This window comes from Oncorhynchus tshawytscha, linkage group LG20, assembly GCF_018296145.1.
Source record: "Oncorhynchus tshawytscha isolate Ot180627B linkage group LG20, Otsh_v2.0, whole genome shotgun sequence".
NCBI lineage: Eukaryota > Metazoa > Chordata > Actinopteri > Salmoniformes > Salmonidae > Oncorhynchus > Oncorhynchus tshawytscha.
This window is the reverse complement of record NC_056448.1, coordinates 2,836,606-2,854,513: the sequence shown is the minus strand read 5'-3', so window position 1 is coordinate 2,854,513 and position 17,908 is coordinate 2,836,606. Positions and strand designations below refer to the sequence as shown.

Below are 17,908 nucleotides of genomic sequence, written 5' to 3'. Positions count from 1 at the left end.
ATCATCCAGTTCTCTACGGTACTACCTTTACTGTATGTAATCTATCATCCAGTTCTCTACGGTACTACCTTTACTGTATGTAATCTATCATCCAGTTCTCTACGGTACTACCTTTACTGTATGTAATCTATCATCCAGTTCTCTACGGTACTACCTTTACTGTATGTAATCTATCATCCAGTTCTCTACGGTACTACCTTTACTGTATGTAATCTATTTCCAGTTCTCTACTACTACCTTTACTGTATGTAATCTATCATCCAGTTCTCTACGGTACTACCTTTACTGTATGTAATCTATCATCCAGTTCTCTACGGTACTACCTTTACTGTATGTAATCTATCCATTCATCCAGTTCTCTACGGTACTACCTTTACTGTATGTAATCTATCATCCAGTTCTCTACGGTACTACCTTTACTGTATGTAATCTATCATCCAGTTCTCTACGGTACTACCTTTACTGTATGTAATCTATCATCCAGTTCTCTATGGTACTACCTTTACTGTATGTAATCTATCATCCAGTTCTCTACGGTACTACCTTTACTGTATGTAATCTATCATCCAGTTCTCTACAGTACTACCTTTACTGTATGTAATCTATCATCCAGTTCTCTACGGTACTACCTTTACTGTATGTAATCTATCATCCAGTTCTCTACGGTACTACCTTTACTGTATGTAATCTATCATCCAGTTCTCTACGGTACTACCTTTACTGTATGTAATCTATCATCTTCTCTACTACTACCTTTACTGTATGTAATCTATCATCCAGTTCTCTACGGTACTACCTTTACTGTATGTAATCTATCATCCAGTTCTCTACGGTACTACCTTTACTGTATGTAATCTATCATCCAGTTCTCTACGGTACTACCTTTACTGTATGTAATCTATCATCCAGTTCTCTACGGTACTACCTTTACTGTATGTAATCTATCATCCAGTTCTCTACGGTACTACCTTTACTATCATGTATGTAATCTATCATCCAGTTCTCTTTGCGGTACTACCTTTACTGTACTGTATGTAATCTATCATCCAGTTCTCTACGGTACTACCTTTACTGTATGTAATCTATCATCCAGTTCTCTACGGTACTACCTTTACTGTATGTAATCTATCATCCAGTTCTCTACGGTACTACCTTTACTGTATGTAATCTATCATCCAGTTCTCTACTACTACCTTTACTGTATGTAATCTATCATCCTACCTTTACTGTATGTAATCTATCATCCAGTCCAGTTCTCTACGGTACTACCTTTACTGTATGTAATCTATCATCCAGTTCTCTACGGTACTACCTTTACTGTATGTAATCTATCATCCAGTTCTCTACGGTACTACCTTTACTGTATGTAATCTATCATCCAGTTCTCTACGGTACTACCTTTACTGTATGTAATCTATCATCCAGTTCTCTACGGTACTACGGTTTACTACCTATCATCCAGTTCTCTACGTACCTTTACTGTATGTAATCTATCATCCAGTTCTCTACGGTACTACCTTTACTGTATGTAATCTATCATCCAGTTCTCTACGGTACTACCTTTACTGTATGTTCTCTATCTACCTTTACTGTATGTAATCCAGTTCTCTACGTACTACCTTTACTGTATGTAATCTATCATCCAGTTCTCTACGGTACTACCTTTACTGTATGTAATCTATCATCCAGTTCTCTACGGTACTACCTTTACTGTATGTAATCTATCATCCAGTTCTCTACGGTACTACCTTTACTGTATGTAATCTATCATCCAGTTCTCTACGGTAATCTACCTTTACTGTATGTAATCTATCATCCAGTTCTCTACGGTACTACCTTTACTGTATGTAATCTATCATCCAGTTCTCTACGGTACTACCTTTACTGTATGTAATCTATCATCCAGTTCTCTACGGTACTACCTTTACTGTATGTAATCTATCATCCAGTTCTCTACGGTACTACCTTTACTGTATGTAATCTATCATCCAGTTCTCTACGGTACTACCTTTACTGTATGTAATCTATCATCCAGTTCTCTATCATCCAGGTACTACCTTTACTGTATGTAATCTATCATCCAGTTCTCTACGGTACTCTATCATCCAGTTTACTACTACCTTTACTGTAAATCTATCATCCAGTTCTCTACGGTACTACCTTTACTGTATGTAATCTATCATCCAGTTCTCTACGGTACTACCTTTACTGTATGTAATCTATCATCCAGTTCTCTACTACTACCTTTACTGTATGTAATCTATCATCCAGTTCTCTACGGTACTACCTTTACTGTATGTAATCTATCATCCAGTTCTCTACTGGTACTACCTTTACTGTATGTAATCTATCATCCAGTTCTCTACGGTACTACCTTTACTGTATGTAATCTATCATCCAGTTCTCTACGGTACTACCTTTACTGTATGTAATCTATCATCCAGTTCTCTACGGTACTACCTTTACTGTATGTAATCTATCATCCAGTTCTCTACGGTACTACCTTTACTGTATGTAATCTATCATCCAGTTCTCTACGGTACTACCTTTACTGTATGTAATCTATCATCCAGTTCTCTAGTTACCTTTACTGTATGTAATCTATCATCCAGTTCTCTACGGTACTACCTTTACTGTATGTAATCTATCATCCAGTTCTCTACGGTACTACCTTTACTGTATGTAATCTATCATCCAGTTCTCTACGGTACTACCTTTACTGTATGTAATCTATCATCCAGTTCTCTACGGTACTACCTTTACTGTATGTAATCTATCATCCAGTTCTCTACGGTACTACCTTTACTGTATGTAATCTATCATCCAGTTCTCTACGGTACTACCTTTACTGTATGTAATCTATCATCCAGTTCTCTACGGTACTATCATCCAGTTCTCTACGGTACTACCTTTACTGTATGTAATCTATCATCTTTTTACTGTATGTAATCTATCATCCAGTTCTCTACGGTACTACCTTTACTGTATGTAATCTATCATCCAGTTCTCTACGGTACTACCTTTACTGTATGTAATCTATCATCCAGTTACTACCTTTACTGTATGTAATCTATCATCCAGTTCTCTACGGTACTACCTTTACTGTATGTAATCTATCATCATCTATCATCAGTTCTCTACGGTACTACAGTTCTCTAGTTCTCTACGGTACTACCTTTACTGTATGTAATCTATCATCCAGTTCTCTACGGTACTACCTTTACTGTACTATCATCCAGTTCTCTATGTATGTAATCTATCATTCCAGTTCTCTACGGTACTACCTTTACTGTATGTAATCTATCATCCAGTTCTCTACGGTACTACCTTTACTGTATGTAATCTATCATCCAGTTCTCTACAGTTCTCTACGGTACTACCTTTACTGTATGTAATCTATCATCCAGTTCTCTAGTTCTCTACGGTACTACCTTTACTGTATGTAATCTATCATCCAGTTCTCTACGGTACTACCTTTACTGTATGTAATCTTTACTGTATGTAATCTATCATCCAGTTCTCTATGGTACTACCTTTACTGTATGTAATCTATCATCCAGTTCTCTACGGTACTACCTTTACTGTATGTAATCTATCATCCAGTTCTCTACGGTACTACCTTTACTGTATGTAATCTATCATCCAGTTCTCTACGGTACTACCTTTACTGTATGTAATCTATCATCCAGTTCTCTACGGTACTACCTTTACTGTATGTAATCTATCATCCAGTTCTCTACGGTACTACCTTTACTGTATGTAATCTATCAGTTCCTAGTTCTTTACTGTATGTAATCTATCATCCAGTTCTCTACTACTACCTTTACTGTATGTAATCTATCATCCAGTTCTCTACGGTACTACCTTTACTGTATGTAATCTATCATCCAGTTCTCTACGGTACTACTGTATGTAATTTACCAGTTCTCTACGGTACTACCTTTATGTAATCTATCATCCAGTTCTCTACGGTACTACCTTTACTGTATGTAATCTATCATCCAGTTCTTTACTGTATGTAATCTATCATCCAGTTCTCTACGTACTACCTTTACTGTATGTAATCTATCATCCAGTTCTCTACGGTACTACCTTTACTGTATGTAATCTATCATCCAGTTCTCTACGGTACTACCTTTACTGTATGTAATCTATCATCCAGTTCTCTACGGTACTACCTTTACTGTATGTAATCTATCATCCAGTTCTCTACGGTACTACCTTTACTGTATGTAATCTATCATCCAGTTCTCTACGGTACTACCTTTACTGTATGTAATCTATCATCCAGTTCTCTAATCTATCTTTACGGTACTACCTTTACTGTATGTAATCTATCATCCAGTTCTCTACGGTACTACCTTTACTGTATGTAATCTATCATCCAGTTCTCTACGGTAATCTACCTTTACTGTATGTAATCTATCATCCAGTTCTCTACGGTACTACCTTTACTGTATGTAATCTATCATCCAGTTCTCTACTACCTTTACTGTATGTAATCTATCATCCAGTTCTCTACGGTACTACCTTTACTGTATGTAATCTATCATCCAGTTCTCTACGGTACTGTATGTAATCTATCATCCAGTTCTCTACCTTTACTGGTACTACCTTTACTGTATGTAATCTATCATCCAGTTCTCTACGGTACTACCTTTACTGTATGTAATCTATCATCCAGTTCTCTACGGTACTACCTTTACTGTATGTAATCTATCATCCAGTTCTCTACGGTACTACCTTTACTGTATGTAATCTATCATCCAGTTCTCTACTACCTTTCTCTACTGTATGTAATCTACCTTTACTGTATGTAATCTATCATCCAGTTCTCTACGGTACTACCTTTACTGTATGTAATCTATCATCCAGTTCTCTACGGTACTACCTTTACTGTATGTAATCTATCATCCAGTTCTCTACGGTACTACCTTTACTGTATGTAATCTATCATCCAGTTCTCTACTACCTTTACTGTATGTAATCTATCATCCAGTTCTCTACTACCTTTACTGTATGTAATCTATCATCCAGTTCTCTACTACCTTTACTGGTACTACCTTTACTGTATGTAATCTATCATCCAGTTCTCTACGGTACTACCTTTACTGTATGTAATCTATCATCCAGTTCTCTACGGTACTACTGTATGTAATCTTTCCACTGTACTACCTTTACTGTAATCTATCATCCAGTTCTCTACGGTACTACCTTCATCCACTGTATGTAATCTATCATCCAGTTCTCTACGGTACTACCTTTACTGTATGTAATCTATCATCCAGTTCTCTGTATGTAATCTATCATCCAGTTCTCTACTACCTTTACTGTATGTAATCTATCATCCAGTTCTCTAGTTACCTTTACTGTATGTAATCTATCATCCAGTTCTCTACGGTACTACCTTTACTGTATGTAATCTATCATCCAGTTCTCTACGGTACTACCTTTACTGTATGTAATCTATCATCCAGTTCTCTACGGTACTACCTTTACTGTATGTAATCTATCATCCAGTTCTCTACGGTACTACCTTTACTGTGTGTAATCTATCTGTATGTAATCTATCATCCAGTTCTCTACGGTACTACCTTTACTGTATGTAATCTATCATCCAGTTCTCTACGGTATGTAATCTATCATCCAGTTCTCTACTGTATGTAATCTATCATCCAGTTCTCTACGGTACTACCTTTACTGTATGTAATCTATCATCCAGTTCTCTACGGTACTACCTTTACTGTATGTAATCTATCATCCAGTTCTCTACGGTACTACCTTTACTGTATGTAATCTATCATCCAGTTCTCTACGGTACTACCTTTACTGTATGTAATCTATCATTCCAGTTCTCTGTATGTAATCTATCATCCAGTTCTCTACTACCTTTACTGTATGTAATCTATCATCCAGTTCTCTACGGTACTACCTTTACTGTATGTAATCTATCATCCAGTTCTCTACGGTACTACCTTTACTGTATGTAATCTATCATCCAGTTCTCTACGGTACTACCTTTACTGTATGTAATCTATCATCCAGTTCTCTACGGTACTACCTTTACTGTATGTAATCTATCTATCCTACCTTTGTATGTAATCCAGTTCTCTACGGTACTACCTTTACTGTATGTAATCTATCATCCAGTTCTCTACGGTACTACCTTTACTGTATGTAATCTATCATCCAGTTCTCTACGGTACTACCTTTACTGTATGTAATCTATCATCCAGTTCTCTACGGTACTACCTTTACTGTATGTAATCTATCATCCAGTTCTCTACGGTACTACCTTTACTGTATGTAATCTATCATCCAGTTCTCTACGGTACTACCTTTACTGTATGTAATCTATCATCCAGTTCTCTACGGTACTACCTTTACTGTATGTAATCTATCATCCAGTTCTCTACGGTACTACCTTTACTGTATGTAATCTATCATCCAGTTCTCTACGGTACTACCTTTACTGTATGTAATCTATCATCCAGTTCTCTATGGTACTACCTTTACTGTATGTAATCTATCATCCAGTTCTCTACGGTACTACCTTTACTGTATGTAATCTATCATCCAGTTCTCTATCATCCAGGTACTACCTTTACTGTATGTAATCTATCATCCAGTTCTCTACGGTACTACCTTTACTGTATGTAATCTATCATCCAGTTCTCCTTTACTGGTAATCTACCTTTACTGTATGTAATCTATCATCATCCAGTTCTCTACGGTACTACCTTTACTGTATGTAATCTATCATCCAGTTCTCTACCTTTACTGTATGTAATCTATCATCCAGTTCCTTTACCTTTACTGTATGTAATCTATCATCCAGTTCTCTACTGGTACTACCTTTACTGTATGTAATCTATCATCCAGTTCTCTACGGTACTACCTTTACTGTATGTAATCTATCATCCAGTTCTCTATGGTACTACCTTTACTGTATGTAATCTATCATCCAGTTCTCTACGGTACTACCTTTACTGTAGGTAATCTATCCATTCATCCAGTTCTCTATGGTACTACCTTTACTGTATGTAATCTATCATCCAGTTCTCTACGGTACTACCTTTACTGTATGTAATCTATCATCCAGTTCTCTACGGTACTACCTTTACTGTATGTAATCTATCATCCAGTTCTCTACAGTACTACCTTTACTGTATGTAATCTATCATCCTGTTCTCTACGGTACTACCTTTACTGTACTATCATCCAGTTCTCTACGGTACTACTTTACTGTATGTAATCTATCATCCAGTTCTCTACGGTACTACCTTTACTGTATGTAATCTATCATCCAGTTCTCTACGGTACTACCTTTACTGTATGTAATCTATCTGTTCTCTACGGTACTACCTTTACTGTATGTAATCTATCATCCAGTTCTCTACGGTACTACCTTTACTGTATGTAATCTATCATCAGTTCTCTACGGTACTACCTTTACTGTATGTAATCTATCATCCAGTTCTCTACGGTACTACCTTTACTGTATGTAATCTATCATCCAGTTCTCTACGGTACTACCTTTACTGTATGTAATCTATCATCCAGTTCTCTACGGTACTACCTTTACTGTATGTAATCTATCATCCAGTTCTCTACGGTACTACCTTTACTGTATGTAATCTATCATCCAGTTCTCTACGGTACTACCTTTACTGTATGTAATCTATCATCCAGTTCTCTACAGTACTACCTTACTGTATGTAATCTATCATCCAGTTCTCTACGGTACTACCTTTACTGTATGTAAATCTATCCATTCATCCTGTTCTCTACTGTCCTACCTTTCCTCCGCCATTACCCTTTTTTGAAAGTGAATAAATGTTATTTAATTTTTGGAGACATTTTTTTTTACTAACATTTTCCATTAAGACACATCACAGCATATGAATGCATGGATGTTTTTAAAGTTGACTGTTTGATTTCATAGCAGACAAATCCTGTAATCGTTTTAATTTGTAAAATTTTTATAATAGACTATTTATCAGAACCAGACCCTCATGGATGGTTATGTATATGCTGTGTCTTCTGTGATGTCATGCTGTTTTGTGTGTTCTGCCCAGGAACCGCAGACGGTCTATGTAGCTACATGTGTTTACACATCGTTACTGACAAATAAACTGACTAACCTTTCTCTCCTCAGGTCTGGTGCAAGGAATGATCACTGGTATCCGGGGCCTGTGTAACGGTCTGGGCCCAGCGCTGTATGGCCTTATCTTCTTCATGTTTAACGTAGAGTTGAACACCATTGACCCCATCCAGGGAGAATTCCCCATCGACCCTATACCTATAAACCCACCGGCTGAGGTAAATGGATTACTAAAATTAATATCACATTCTCATTCTGCCTCTCGGGCCAGGCAGACTAGCCGTATACATCTATCTTCTTTAGCTTTAAAAGATATTTATAACAAGTAAGCACTTGCAATCTTTCCTTAGCTGTAATCCTGAATCATTCTGTTTCTTTATTCAGAGATGGATTATGTTATTTGTGTTTTATTTGAATGTGAAATCAAGTTCCTACAGAAAAACAAGTTATATCTGAAGGGTTTGATTCACAAAACATGATAAACACACATTTTGAAATGAAATTGCTCATGGGTCACTGTCTGAAATGAATGCTCTTGGGTCACTGTCTGAAATGAATGCTCTTGGGTTGCTGTCTGAAATGAATGCTCATGGGTCCCTGTCTGAAATGAATGCTCGTGGGTCCCTGTCTGAAATGAATGCTCGTGGGTTGCTGTCCGAAATGAATGCTCATGGGTTGCTGTCTAAAATGAATGCTCGTGGGTCGCTGTCTGAAATTAATGCTTGTGGGTCGCTGTCTGAAACGAATGCTCCTGGGTCGCTGTCTGAAACGAATGCTCGTGGGTCGCTGTCTGAAATGAATGCTCGTGGGTCACTGTCTGAAATGAATGCTCGTGGGTCGCTTAGGGATCCCTTTCTATGTGTATGAATTATGGTTGTTTTTTATTGGCCTAGTGTCGTCCGGGTTAGGGAGGGTTTGGCCGGTAGGGATATCCTCTCATGACGCACTAGCGACTCCTGTGGCGGGCTGGGCGCAGTGCATGCTGACCAGGTCGCTTGGCGTACGGTGTTTCCTCTGACACATTGGTGCGGCTGGCTTCTGGGTTGGATGCGCGCTGTGTTAAGAAGCAGTACGGCTTGGTTGGGTTGTGTTTCGGAGGACGCAAGGCTCTCGACCTTCGTCTCTCCCGAGCCCGTACGGGAGTTGTAACGATGAGACAAGACAGTAACGACTAACAATTGGATACCACGATATCACGTTTTTTTGCTAAACGCGATATGCGACACACATGTTTCATACCAAAACGAGCTATATCCAGAGCCATGTGTATAGAGAGTTGGGATTTTCTGCATTATGATGCATTTACAGGACACAACTACATTCTATGGCAGCCATGTTCACATCCGATTATCATTACACAGGGAATATATTTTTAAAAAATGCTATGTTTCTGAATGCCTAGAATTAGAACAATATTTTTTTTAAATCGAAAAGTTGTCCCAACTCTCTAGATACAGTGCCTTCAGACAGTTTTCATCAATATGTCAAATGTATTTATAAAGCCCTTCTTACATCAGCTGATGTCACAAAGTGCTGTACAGAAAGCCTAAAACCCCAAACAGAAGCACGATGTCTGATGCTGGGCAGAAATTACAATAAGAAGCATTTTACAAAACGCAGCAAGAGAAATCTTACACATTTAATATTTCTTTCCTGTATTAAAAATCACACATTTTGCGTTAACGTGACACCTAAGTTTAGCTTGCTATCTAAGTAAGTTACTAAATTAGTAAGGTGACGGGGCATCATATTGTGTAAGCTTTCTGCAGTGTTTGAGAAGTCAAAGCCCTTTGGATGAGTTATCTGTACATCTGCCACAGCTATCTTTTGATTTCCTTGCGCTTTTCTCCTCTGTTCTCGGCTCCTCCCCTATCTTCGCATGGCAGACAAGCATGCAAAAACACTTTTGTTAATTGCACAAAGTCACTTGTAAATGTTAGCAGCATGTGACTTGTTAAGCACATTTTTACTCCTGAACTTATTTCGGCTTGCCATAACAGGGGGTTATTTCCTCAAGACATTTCAGCTTTTCATTTTTTATTAATTTGTCAACATTGAGGAAAACATAATTCGACTTTGACATTATAATTACATCACTAGTGCGAATAATTTCTGAAGGCACTGTACTGTATATGGCTAACCTGCAGTGATAGAAAGCTATCACTCTCAGCTGTTTGCACATTGGCTAACTAGCATTATGTTAGCTTTGAGTGTCATGGACTTTTTGACCTTTTGATTACTATGGATCCCTTCAACAGTTTTTGGAGTCTGTGATATCTGTTCCTGTTGGCCGAAAGATAACTTTCTAAACATGCTCATGAAAAGGAGAGAACCAAGATCCAGAGGCCTGGTACGTGGAGCCGGCACAGGTTTCACTGGACTGATGACACGCTCTTCAGGGTGAGTGCGGGGAGCCGGCACAGGACGTACCAGGCTGAGGAGGCACACTGGAGGCCTGGTGCGTGGAGCCGGCACAGGTTTCATCGGACTGATGACACGCTCTTCAGGGCAAGCGCGGGGAGCCGGCACAGGACATACTGGGCTGAGGAAGCGCACTGGAGGCCTGGTGCGTGGAGCCGGGAAACAGGTTTCACCGGACTGATGACACGCTCTTCAGGGCAAGCGCGGGGAGCCGGCACAGGACATACTGGGCTGAGGAAGCGCACTGGAGGCCTGGTGCGTGGAGCCGGCACAGGTTTCACCGGACTGATGACACGCTCTTCAGGGCAAGCGCGGGGAGCCGGCACAGGACATACTGGGCTGAGGAAGCGCACCGGAGGCCTGGTGCGTGGAGCCGGGAAACAGGTTTCTCCGGACTGATGACACGCTCTTCAGGGCGAGTGTGGTGCAGAATACACCTGAACAACATCTCACTCCGATCTCGCTCCTCCAACAGCTCCATCGACTCCTGGATTTTCAAACTTCCTGCTAGTTTGAACATTTCTAGCCCCAATAAAGATTATGGGTTATATTTTAGTCATTCAAAAGGCTATTTTACATGTAATCAGACTTACTGTTTGGGATCGTTTAATATTTATTTATGTATAGATAGGCCTACTTTATTACATGTAACTGTTTAAAACCCAATCGGGAGTTCTGTTGTTTGGGGTGGATATATAGCATTTTGTCACTCTAAAATAAAATGACCTTGCTGTATACACTGAGTGTACAAAACACTAAGAACACCTTCCTAATATTGAGTTGCAACCCCCCCTTTTGCCCGTCCAGTTCTTGACACAAACTGTTGCGCCTGGCACCTACCACCATACCCCATTCAAAGGCACTTAAATCTGTTGTCTTGCCCATTCACCCTCTGGATGACACACATACACAATCCATGCATCAACTGTCTCAAGGCTTAAACATACTTATTTAACCCGTCTCCTCCCCTTCATCTCTGCTGATTAAAGTGAATTTAACAATTGACCTCAATAATGGATCATAGCTTTCACCTTGATTTACCTGGTCGATGTATACCTGGTCAAAATGTCATGGTAAGATGAAAGAATTATAGCTCTAGGTCTTTCACAAGATGTGTTTTTAATTAATGTCAATTTGCCAACATTTCTGAAAATGGCTATATCGTGTTTTGGAATCAAACTCTTCATATCTATAATATACGGTCTCTCTCCATACAGAAATCACTGATCCCGGGCCCTCCCTTCCTCCTGGGCTCGTGCACGGTTGTCGTGGCGTTCCTGGTAGCCTTGTTTATCCCCGAACACACTGAGCCTCCAGTTGTGACCTGCGCCGATTCCAAGGAATCCTCCACGCTCGCTGGCGTCCACATCAACACCCCGTTACCGGGCAGCGACGAGGACACGCAGGTGCCGACCAGCGATGAGGACTTTGAGCCCCTGCTGCAGGACAGCATCGTGTGACTGAGGGCGGGCAGCAGGCGGCTTTGGTATTGTTACACCCAGCTATGGGAACTACCCCAACACGCCAATTATGTAGCCTATCTATCCCCAATGGAGGAGGAGGAGGAGAGAGAAAGGGGGCAATAGGGATGGGACAGGGGCCTAGCTAACCTAACTCAATTTTGTGTGCAACTCTGCACTGCACAACCAACCATTAATTCCCTGGTCTACGCCCCTGTCTCCGCCCTTACCCAATAGGAACTAGTAATTATTTATTTATTTAAGAGGATAAACTGTTTATGATGTTGTGATCTTTTGGGGGATGGTTACCCCAGTGTTTTTAGTTTTTCACCTATAGGACTCTGGACCTTGTTTTTGCTGCAAGAGTCTGAAAGGAGAGATAGCGGAGATAGTGGATCCAGCGGGCAAAACTGGTTATTGGTTGTAATCTGGTTGTAATGATGCCATTTCAACCAGCTTTGCCTGCTGGGGAGATTGAGCGATTCTTTTTTTTTTCATTCTTTTTTTATAGCACTATGTTTAATGGTGGTAGAACAGAAAGAGCTTGCTGTGCCCTGCATTTATTGCTTCAACGCATTTTCAAACTCCACTGCGCATCATTTCGATTACAAGAAGGAGAACTGTGCCAGTAGTCAACAACACTTAACATATTTACTTTAGAAGACTGTTCATAGAGGAACTCTGTCACTATGAGCAGCCGTACGATTATGACATAATAAAAGGGCTCAGATATTAGTCCGATATTTCCATGGGATCTTCTGTTCACAAGCCTTACAACAACTCACATTTTTTTCAGAGAGCACTTATCATATCATTGTCTTATAAGGGATAGGGAGACATGGGGGATTAGGATGGTAGTGTAGTTGGCATAGGAAGATGAGATCTTGATGTAATTTTTTTACTCCCAAGATCTCATCTCACACTTTATTGTGCAGAGTTTTGGTCCTTGAACCACCGCTCCTAGAGAAACTCCTAAAAGTGTTACTGTATGGTGAGAACATGGAACTACAGTATGTTGAGGCAGAATTTAGGTGTTAATGATGCCATAATTGTTGCTGAGCGTTATGGTTTCATGCAGTGCCCTGCGGTTTCTGTTCAGTCTGTGAAATCTTGATTGTTACTGTATAAAAAAAAGTTTTTTATCTTGAAGAATATAATTTATAAGATGTATTTAAGATGTATTTTATTGATATTATACATCAGGGCTGGGGGCAATTCCAGTCAATTTAGAAAGTATTCCACATTTTCCTCATTGAAAAGCATTGAAGAGAATAGGAATTTGAGTTTGAATTTTAGTGTATTTCCTGAATTGACCCAACCCTGTTATCCATGCTGTAAAAATAATATTGCTAACATTCTGCAACATATTGACTGAAATGTCTAGGCTACTTTGATAGTAAAAATATTATATTCAACTTTGAGTGAGACACATTTTTACTGGCTTTCTTTTTGTAATTTGTGGGAGGATTCTTCATTGTCTTCTAAGTATAACCTTACTCTGAAGTATATTATAGCGGTGGATATAAGGTGAGGTTTCCTTTTTTTATTTGGATGACAAAATCATGAATTTCAATCATTGTTTTTTTCCTTCAATAAATATGTCCAAGTGTTACTAGCTAACTCAGCTTTCAAATTCCTTATTTTGAAGTCTGATTTTAACATCTGCAAAACCATCGTTAGCTCAAATAGTTTTCACACCCCAAGAGTCAAATTGAACTAACCCAGGGTTTATAAAATATAAAGGAAGTGGAAACTATTTCATCCGATAAAATACATGAGTTATTATGGTACACAATCATCCTTCTCTTTTCTGTGAGGTTGTGACAATGTGTACATGTCCATAGTTCATGTTTTATATGTACATACTGTGAGGTTGTGACAATGTGTACATGTCCATAGTTCATGTTTTATATGTACATACTGTATTGAATTAAAGCTGCAATTTGTAACTTTTTGGTCTACCTGATCAAATTCATATAGAAATATGAGTTATAGATCTGTCATTCTCATTGAAAGCGTCTAAGCCGTAGATCTGTTATATGTGCACTATTTCTACGCTTCCCTTTCTGTTTCATTTTTGCATCTAAATGTACTTTCCGTTTTGTATACCAGCTTCAAACAGCTGAACATATTATTTCACAGTGGTTTAGATGGTGCAATGATTCTCCACACTATGCATGGCTTGTTTTGTCACATAAACTGAAATTAGGCAAACTATTCGAAATTTAGCAACCAGGAAATGGCAAAGTGATTTCTGCATAATGCACCTTTTATTAAGGGTAGTAGTCCTGTATCCATACAAGTTAGGCTTTTGAAACTAGTATTTCCCCCCCACATGAAAAACAATGCCACGTTGTTTTCCCTAATGTGAATGAGGAAGTATTTGTGCACTCTAGATCTATCTATCTATCTATCTATCTATCTATCTATCTATCTATCTATCTATCTATCTATCTATCTATCTATCTATCTATCTATCTATCTATCTATCTATCTATCTATCTATCTATCTATCTATCTATCTATCTATCTATCTATCTATCTATCTATCTATCTATCTATCTATCTATCTATCTATCTATCTATCTATCTATCTATCTATCTATCTATCTATCTATCTATCTATCTATCTATCTATCCATCTATCTACCGTGGGGCAAAAAAAGTATTTAGTCAGCCACCAATTGTGCAAGTTCTCCCACTTAAAAGGATGAGAGAGGCCTGTAATTTTCATCATAGGTACACTTCAACTATGACAGACAAAATGAGAAAACGAAATCCAGAAAATCACATTGTAGGATTTTTAATGAATTTATTTACAAATTATGGTGGAAAATAAGTATTTGGTCACCTACAAACAAGCAAGATTTCTGGCTCTCACAGACCTGTAACTTCTTCTTTAAGAGGCTCCTCTGTCCTGCACTCGTTACCTGTATTAATGGCACCTGTTTGAACTTGTTATCAGTATAAAAGACACATGTCCACAACCTCAAACAGTCACACTCCAAACTCCACTATGGCAAAGACCAAAGAGCTGTCAAAGGACACCAGAAACAAAATTGTAGACCTGCACCAGGCTGGGAAGACTGAATCTGCAATAGGTAAGCAGTTTGGTTTGAAGAAATCAACTGTGGGAGCAATTATTAGGAAATGGAAGACATACAAGACCACTGATAATCTCCCTCGATCTGGGGCTCCACGCAAGATCTCACCCCGTGGGGTCAAAATGATCTCAAGAATGGTGAGCAAAAATCCCAGAACCACACGGGGGGACCTAGTGAATGACCTGCAGAGAGCTGGGACCAAAGTAACAAAGCCTATCATCAGTATCATCAGCCTATATCACACTACGCCGCCAGGGACTCAAATCCTGCAGTGCCAGACGTGTCCCCCTGCTTAAGCCAGTACATGTTCAGACCCGTCTGATGTTTGCTAGAGAGAATTTGGATGATCCAGAAGAAGATTGGGAGAATGTCATATGGTCAGATGAAACCAAAATATAACTTTTTGGTAAAAACTCAACTCGTCGTGTTTGGAGGACAAAGAATGCTGAGTTGCATCCAAAGAACATCATACCTACTGTGAAGCATGGGGGTGGAAACGTCATGCTTTGGGGCTGTTTTTCTGAAAAGGGACCAGGACAACTGATCCGTGTAAAGGAACGAATGAATTGGGCCATGTATCGTGAGATTTTGAGTGAAAACCTCCTTCCATCAGCAAGGGCATTGAAGATGAAACGTGGCTGGGTCTTTCAGCATGACAATGATCCTAAACACACCGCCTGGGCAATGAAGGAGTGGCTTCGTAAGAAGCATTTCAAGGTCCTGGTGTGGCCTAGCCAGTCTCCAGATCGCAACCCCATAGAAAATCTTTGGAGGGAGTTGAAAGTCTGTGTTGCCCAGCAACAGCCCCAAAACATCACTGCTCTAGAGGAGATCTGCATGGAGGAATGGGCCAAAATACCAGCAACAGTGTGTGAAAATCTTGTGAAGACTTACAAAAAATGTTTGACCTCTGTCATTGCCAACAAAGGGTATATAACAAAGTATTGAGATAAACTTTTGTTATTGACCAAACACTTATTTTCCACCATAATTTGCAAATAAATTCATTAAAAATCCTACAATGTCATTTTCTGTTGTTTTTTTCTCATTTTGTCTGTCATAGTTGAAGTGTACCTATGATGAAAATGACAGGCCTCTCTCATCTTTTTAAGTGGGAGAACTTGCACAATTGGTGGCTGACTAAATACTTTTCTGCCCCACTGTATCTATCTATCTTTTGATCTATCGATCGATCGAGACTCATGCCTGTGTTAAGTTGAGTTTTTACTGAAGGAGATTCCTGTTTGAATACATGAATAGTAAATAGCTGTCCATGGGACATTTGGATTTTGAAAAGAGTACAATATTAGAAAGTTCCAAAAATGTGTCATACTTGTATGTGAACTTTTCAAAGTATTTACATTTCAAACAAAGTGGCCAATGGGACAGAAAGACACAGCTACATATACAGCATGTCTTCTTGACTGTCCCTGAAATTATATGATGGACAGCATATTAGGTATACCGTTTTATTCCAGACAATTGATTGGTTGTTGCCCAGACAGTAGAAAGTGTCAGTGCTTCTGCTTTGCCCTTACGGGTTGCCAGTCATGTCCTTGTTTTCTATGCTATGGGACCTGTACGCATTGTTGAAGTGAGCAGGAGAAGGTAAAGCTTTACCATCTGTCACCTCCAACCCCAATCCTGTTATGAAGTATCTTGACCAAGAATCCATAAATTGATGTCAGGAGGAGGTTAACAGTGGGGGTAAGCTGAACCAAAGGGGTTTCTAGCAAACCATACACAAATGTCTAATTTGACCAAATATTTAGGAAGAGGCCATCATTTCATGGAGTCTGTGAAGGAAGATACCACATGGAAAAGGTGATAAGCAAGCTAGATCTAAAAAACAAACAGATTTTCAAGAAGTTAAAGGAATCTATTGTTAGAGGTTTCATGATGCTTGTATCTAAAGCAAAGTAGATCATTTTAAGAGTGTTCTATACATCAGTTGGGGTCTCTATACGCTTCACTATGAGGTCCTAAACCAAGCATGAAAATGCAACCTTGTAGTTGTGTGGGCTAATATAGACTAAATGTTTTCCTTGGGGTAAGTTGATCCAATGGTAAATTGAGCAAATGTAAGTGTTTTCTTGACCGGTTTAATGCAACGCATTTTCGCTGGGATATGAGATATAGGCTTTGCCTATGTTAATGTATTTGTTAGGTGTTAAGCCTGTGTTAAAAAATTCTTAAAACAATTACCAGACAACAAAACAACTATGCTGATTGTGTTTATGTTTGGGAAATAGACATAGACATGATTTAAAAAGGTAGTGTTAGCATTTCATTCAATAAAGACATTTGAAAGCGCCTTAACACCCTGTCCCGTGGCTCAACTTACCCCATACCTGGTGTAAATTGTACCAAGAGACCACATTCTTTGGACAAGCTATGTTTTGGAAACTAATATTTTTCATGAATTCTGATTATTGCCAGGGATACACAACATCCTGAAATATATGCAGACATCTTTGTTAGTTAGATCAATACTGTTTATTTCCCTTGCCAGAGTGATGCGGAATGTAAAGACATTCTCAATTGACCCCGCTCTCCCCTACTTTCAGTCAGAGCGACTGTTGTTGAATTTCCTCCAGTGTTATATTGTACCCAGCCTGTAAGAGTAAAATGAACTATGTACAGTATATTAGTATAATGAATTATATGATGAAGACTATTGCGTTGTAATGTAATGTATATGTTATGGAAAAGTATCTCGGGAATGGTTGTAGTACATATCTCTATGACCGCTATAGTTTTGGAACAGTTCTAGAACGCTATTGCCCACAAATCTAAAATGCACCCATGAAGTATTTTTT

At 38.9% G+C, this 17,908-nt stretch overlaps 1 protein-coding gene across 1 annotated transcript in view; it reads left to right on the top strand.

Annotated features, from left to right (window-relative positions):
- The window catches only part of LOC112219674 (hippocampus abundant transcript 1 protein-like), a 64,175-nt gene extending 50,241 nt beyond the window's left edge, over positions 1–13,934 (top strand). The window contains exons 11-12 of the mRNA XM_024381141.2: positions 8,159–8,322; positions 11,743–13,934. Coding sequence (XP_024236909.1) covers positions 8,159–8,322; positions 11,743–11,985 — 407 coding nt within the window. The 3' untranslated portion in view covers positions 11,986–13,934. The remainder of the gene's footprint in view (positions 1–8,158; positions 8,323–11,742) is intronic.
- Positions 13,935–17,908: the final 3,974 nt, after the last annotated feature.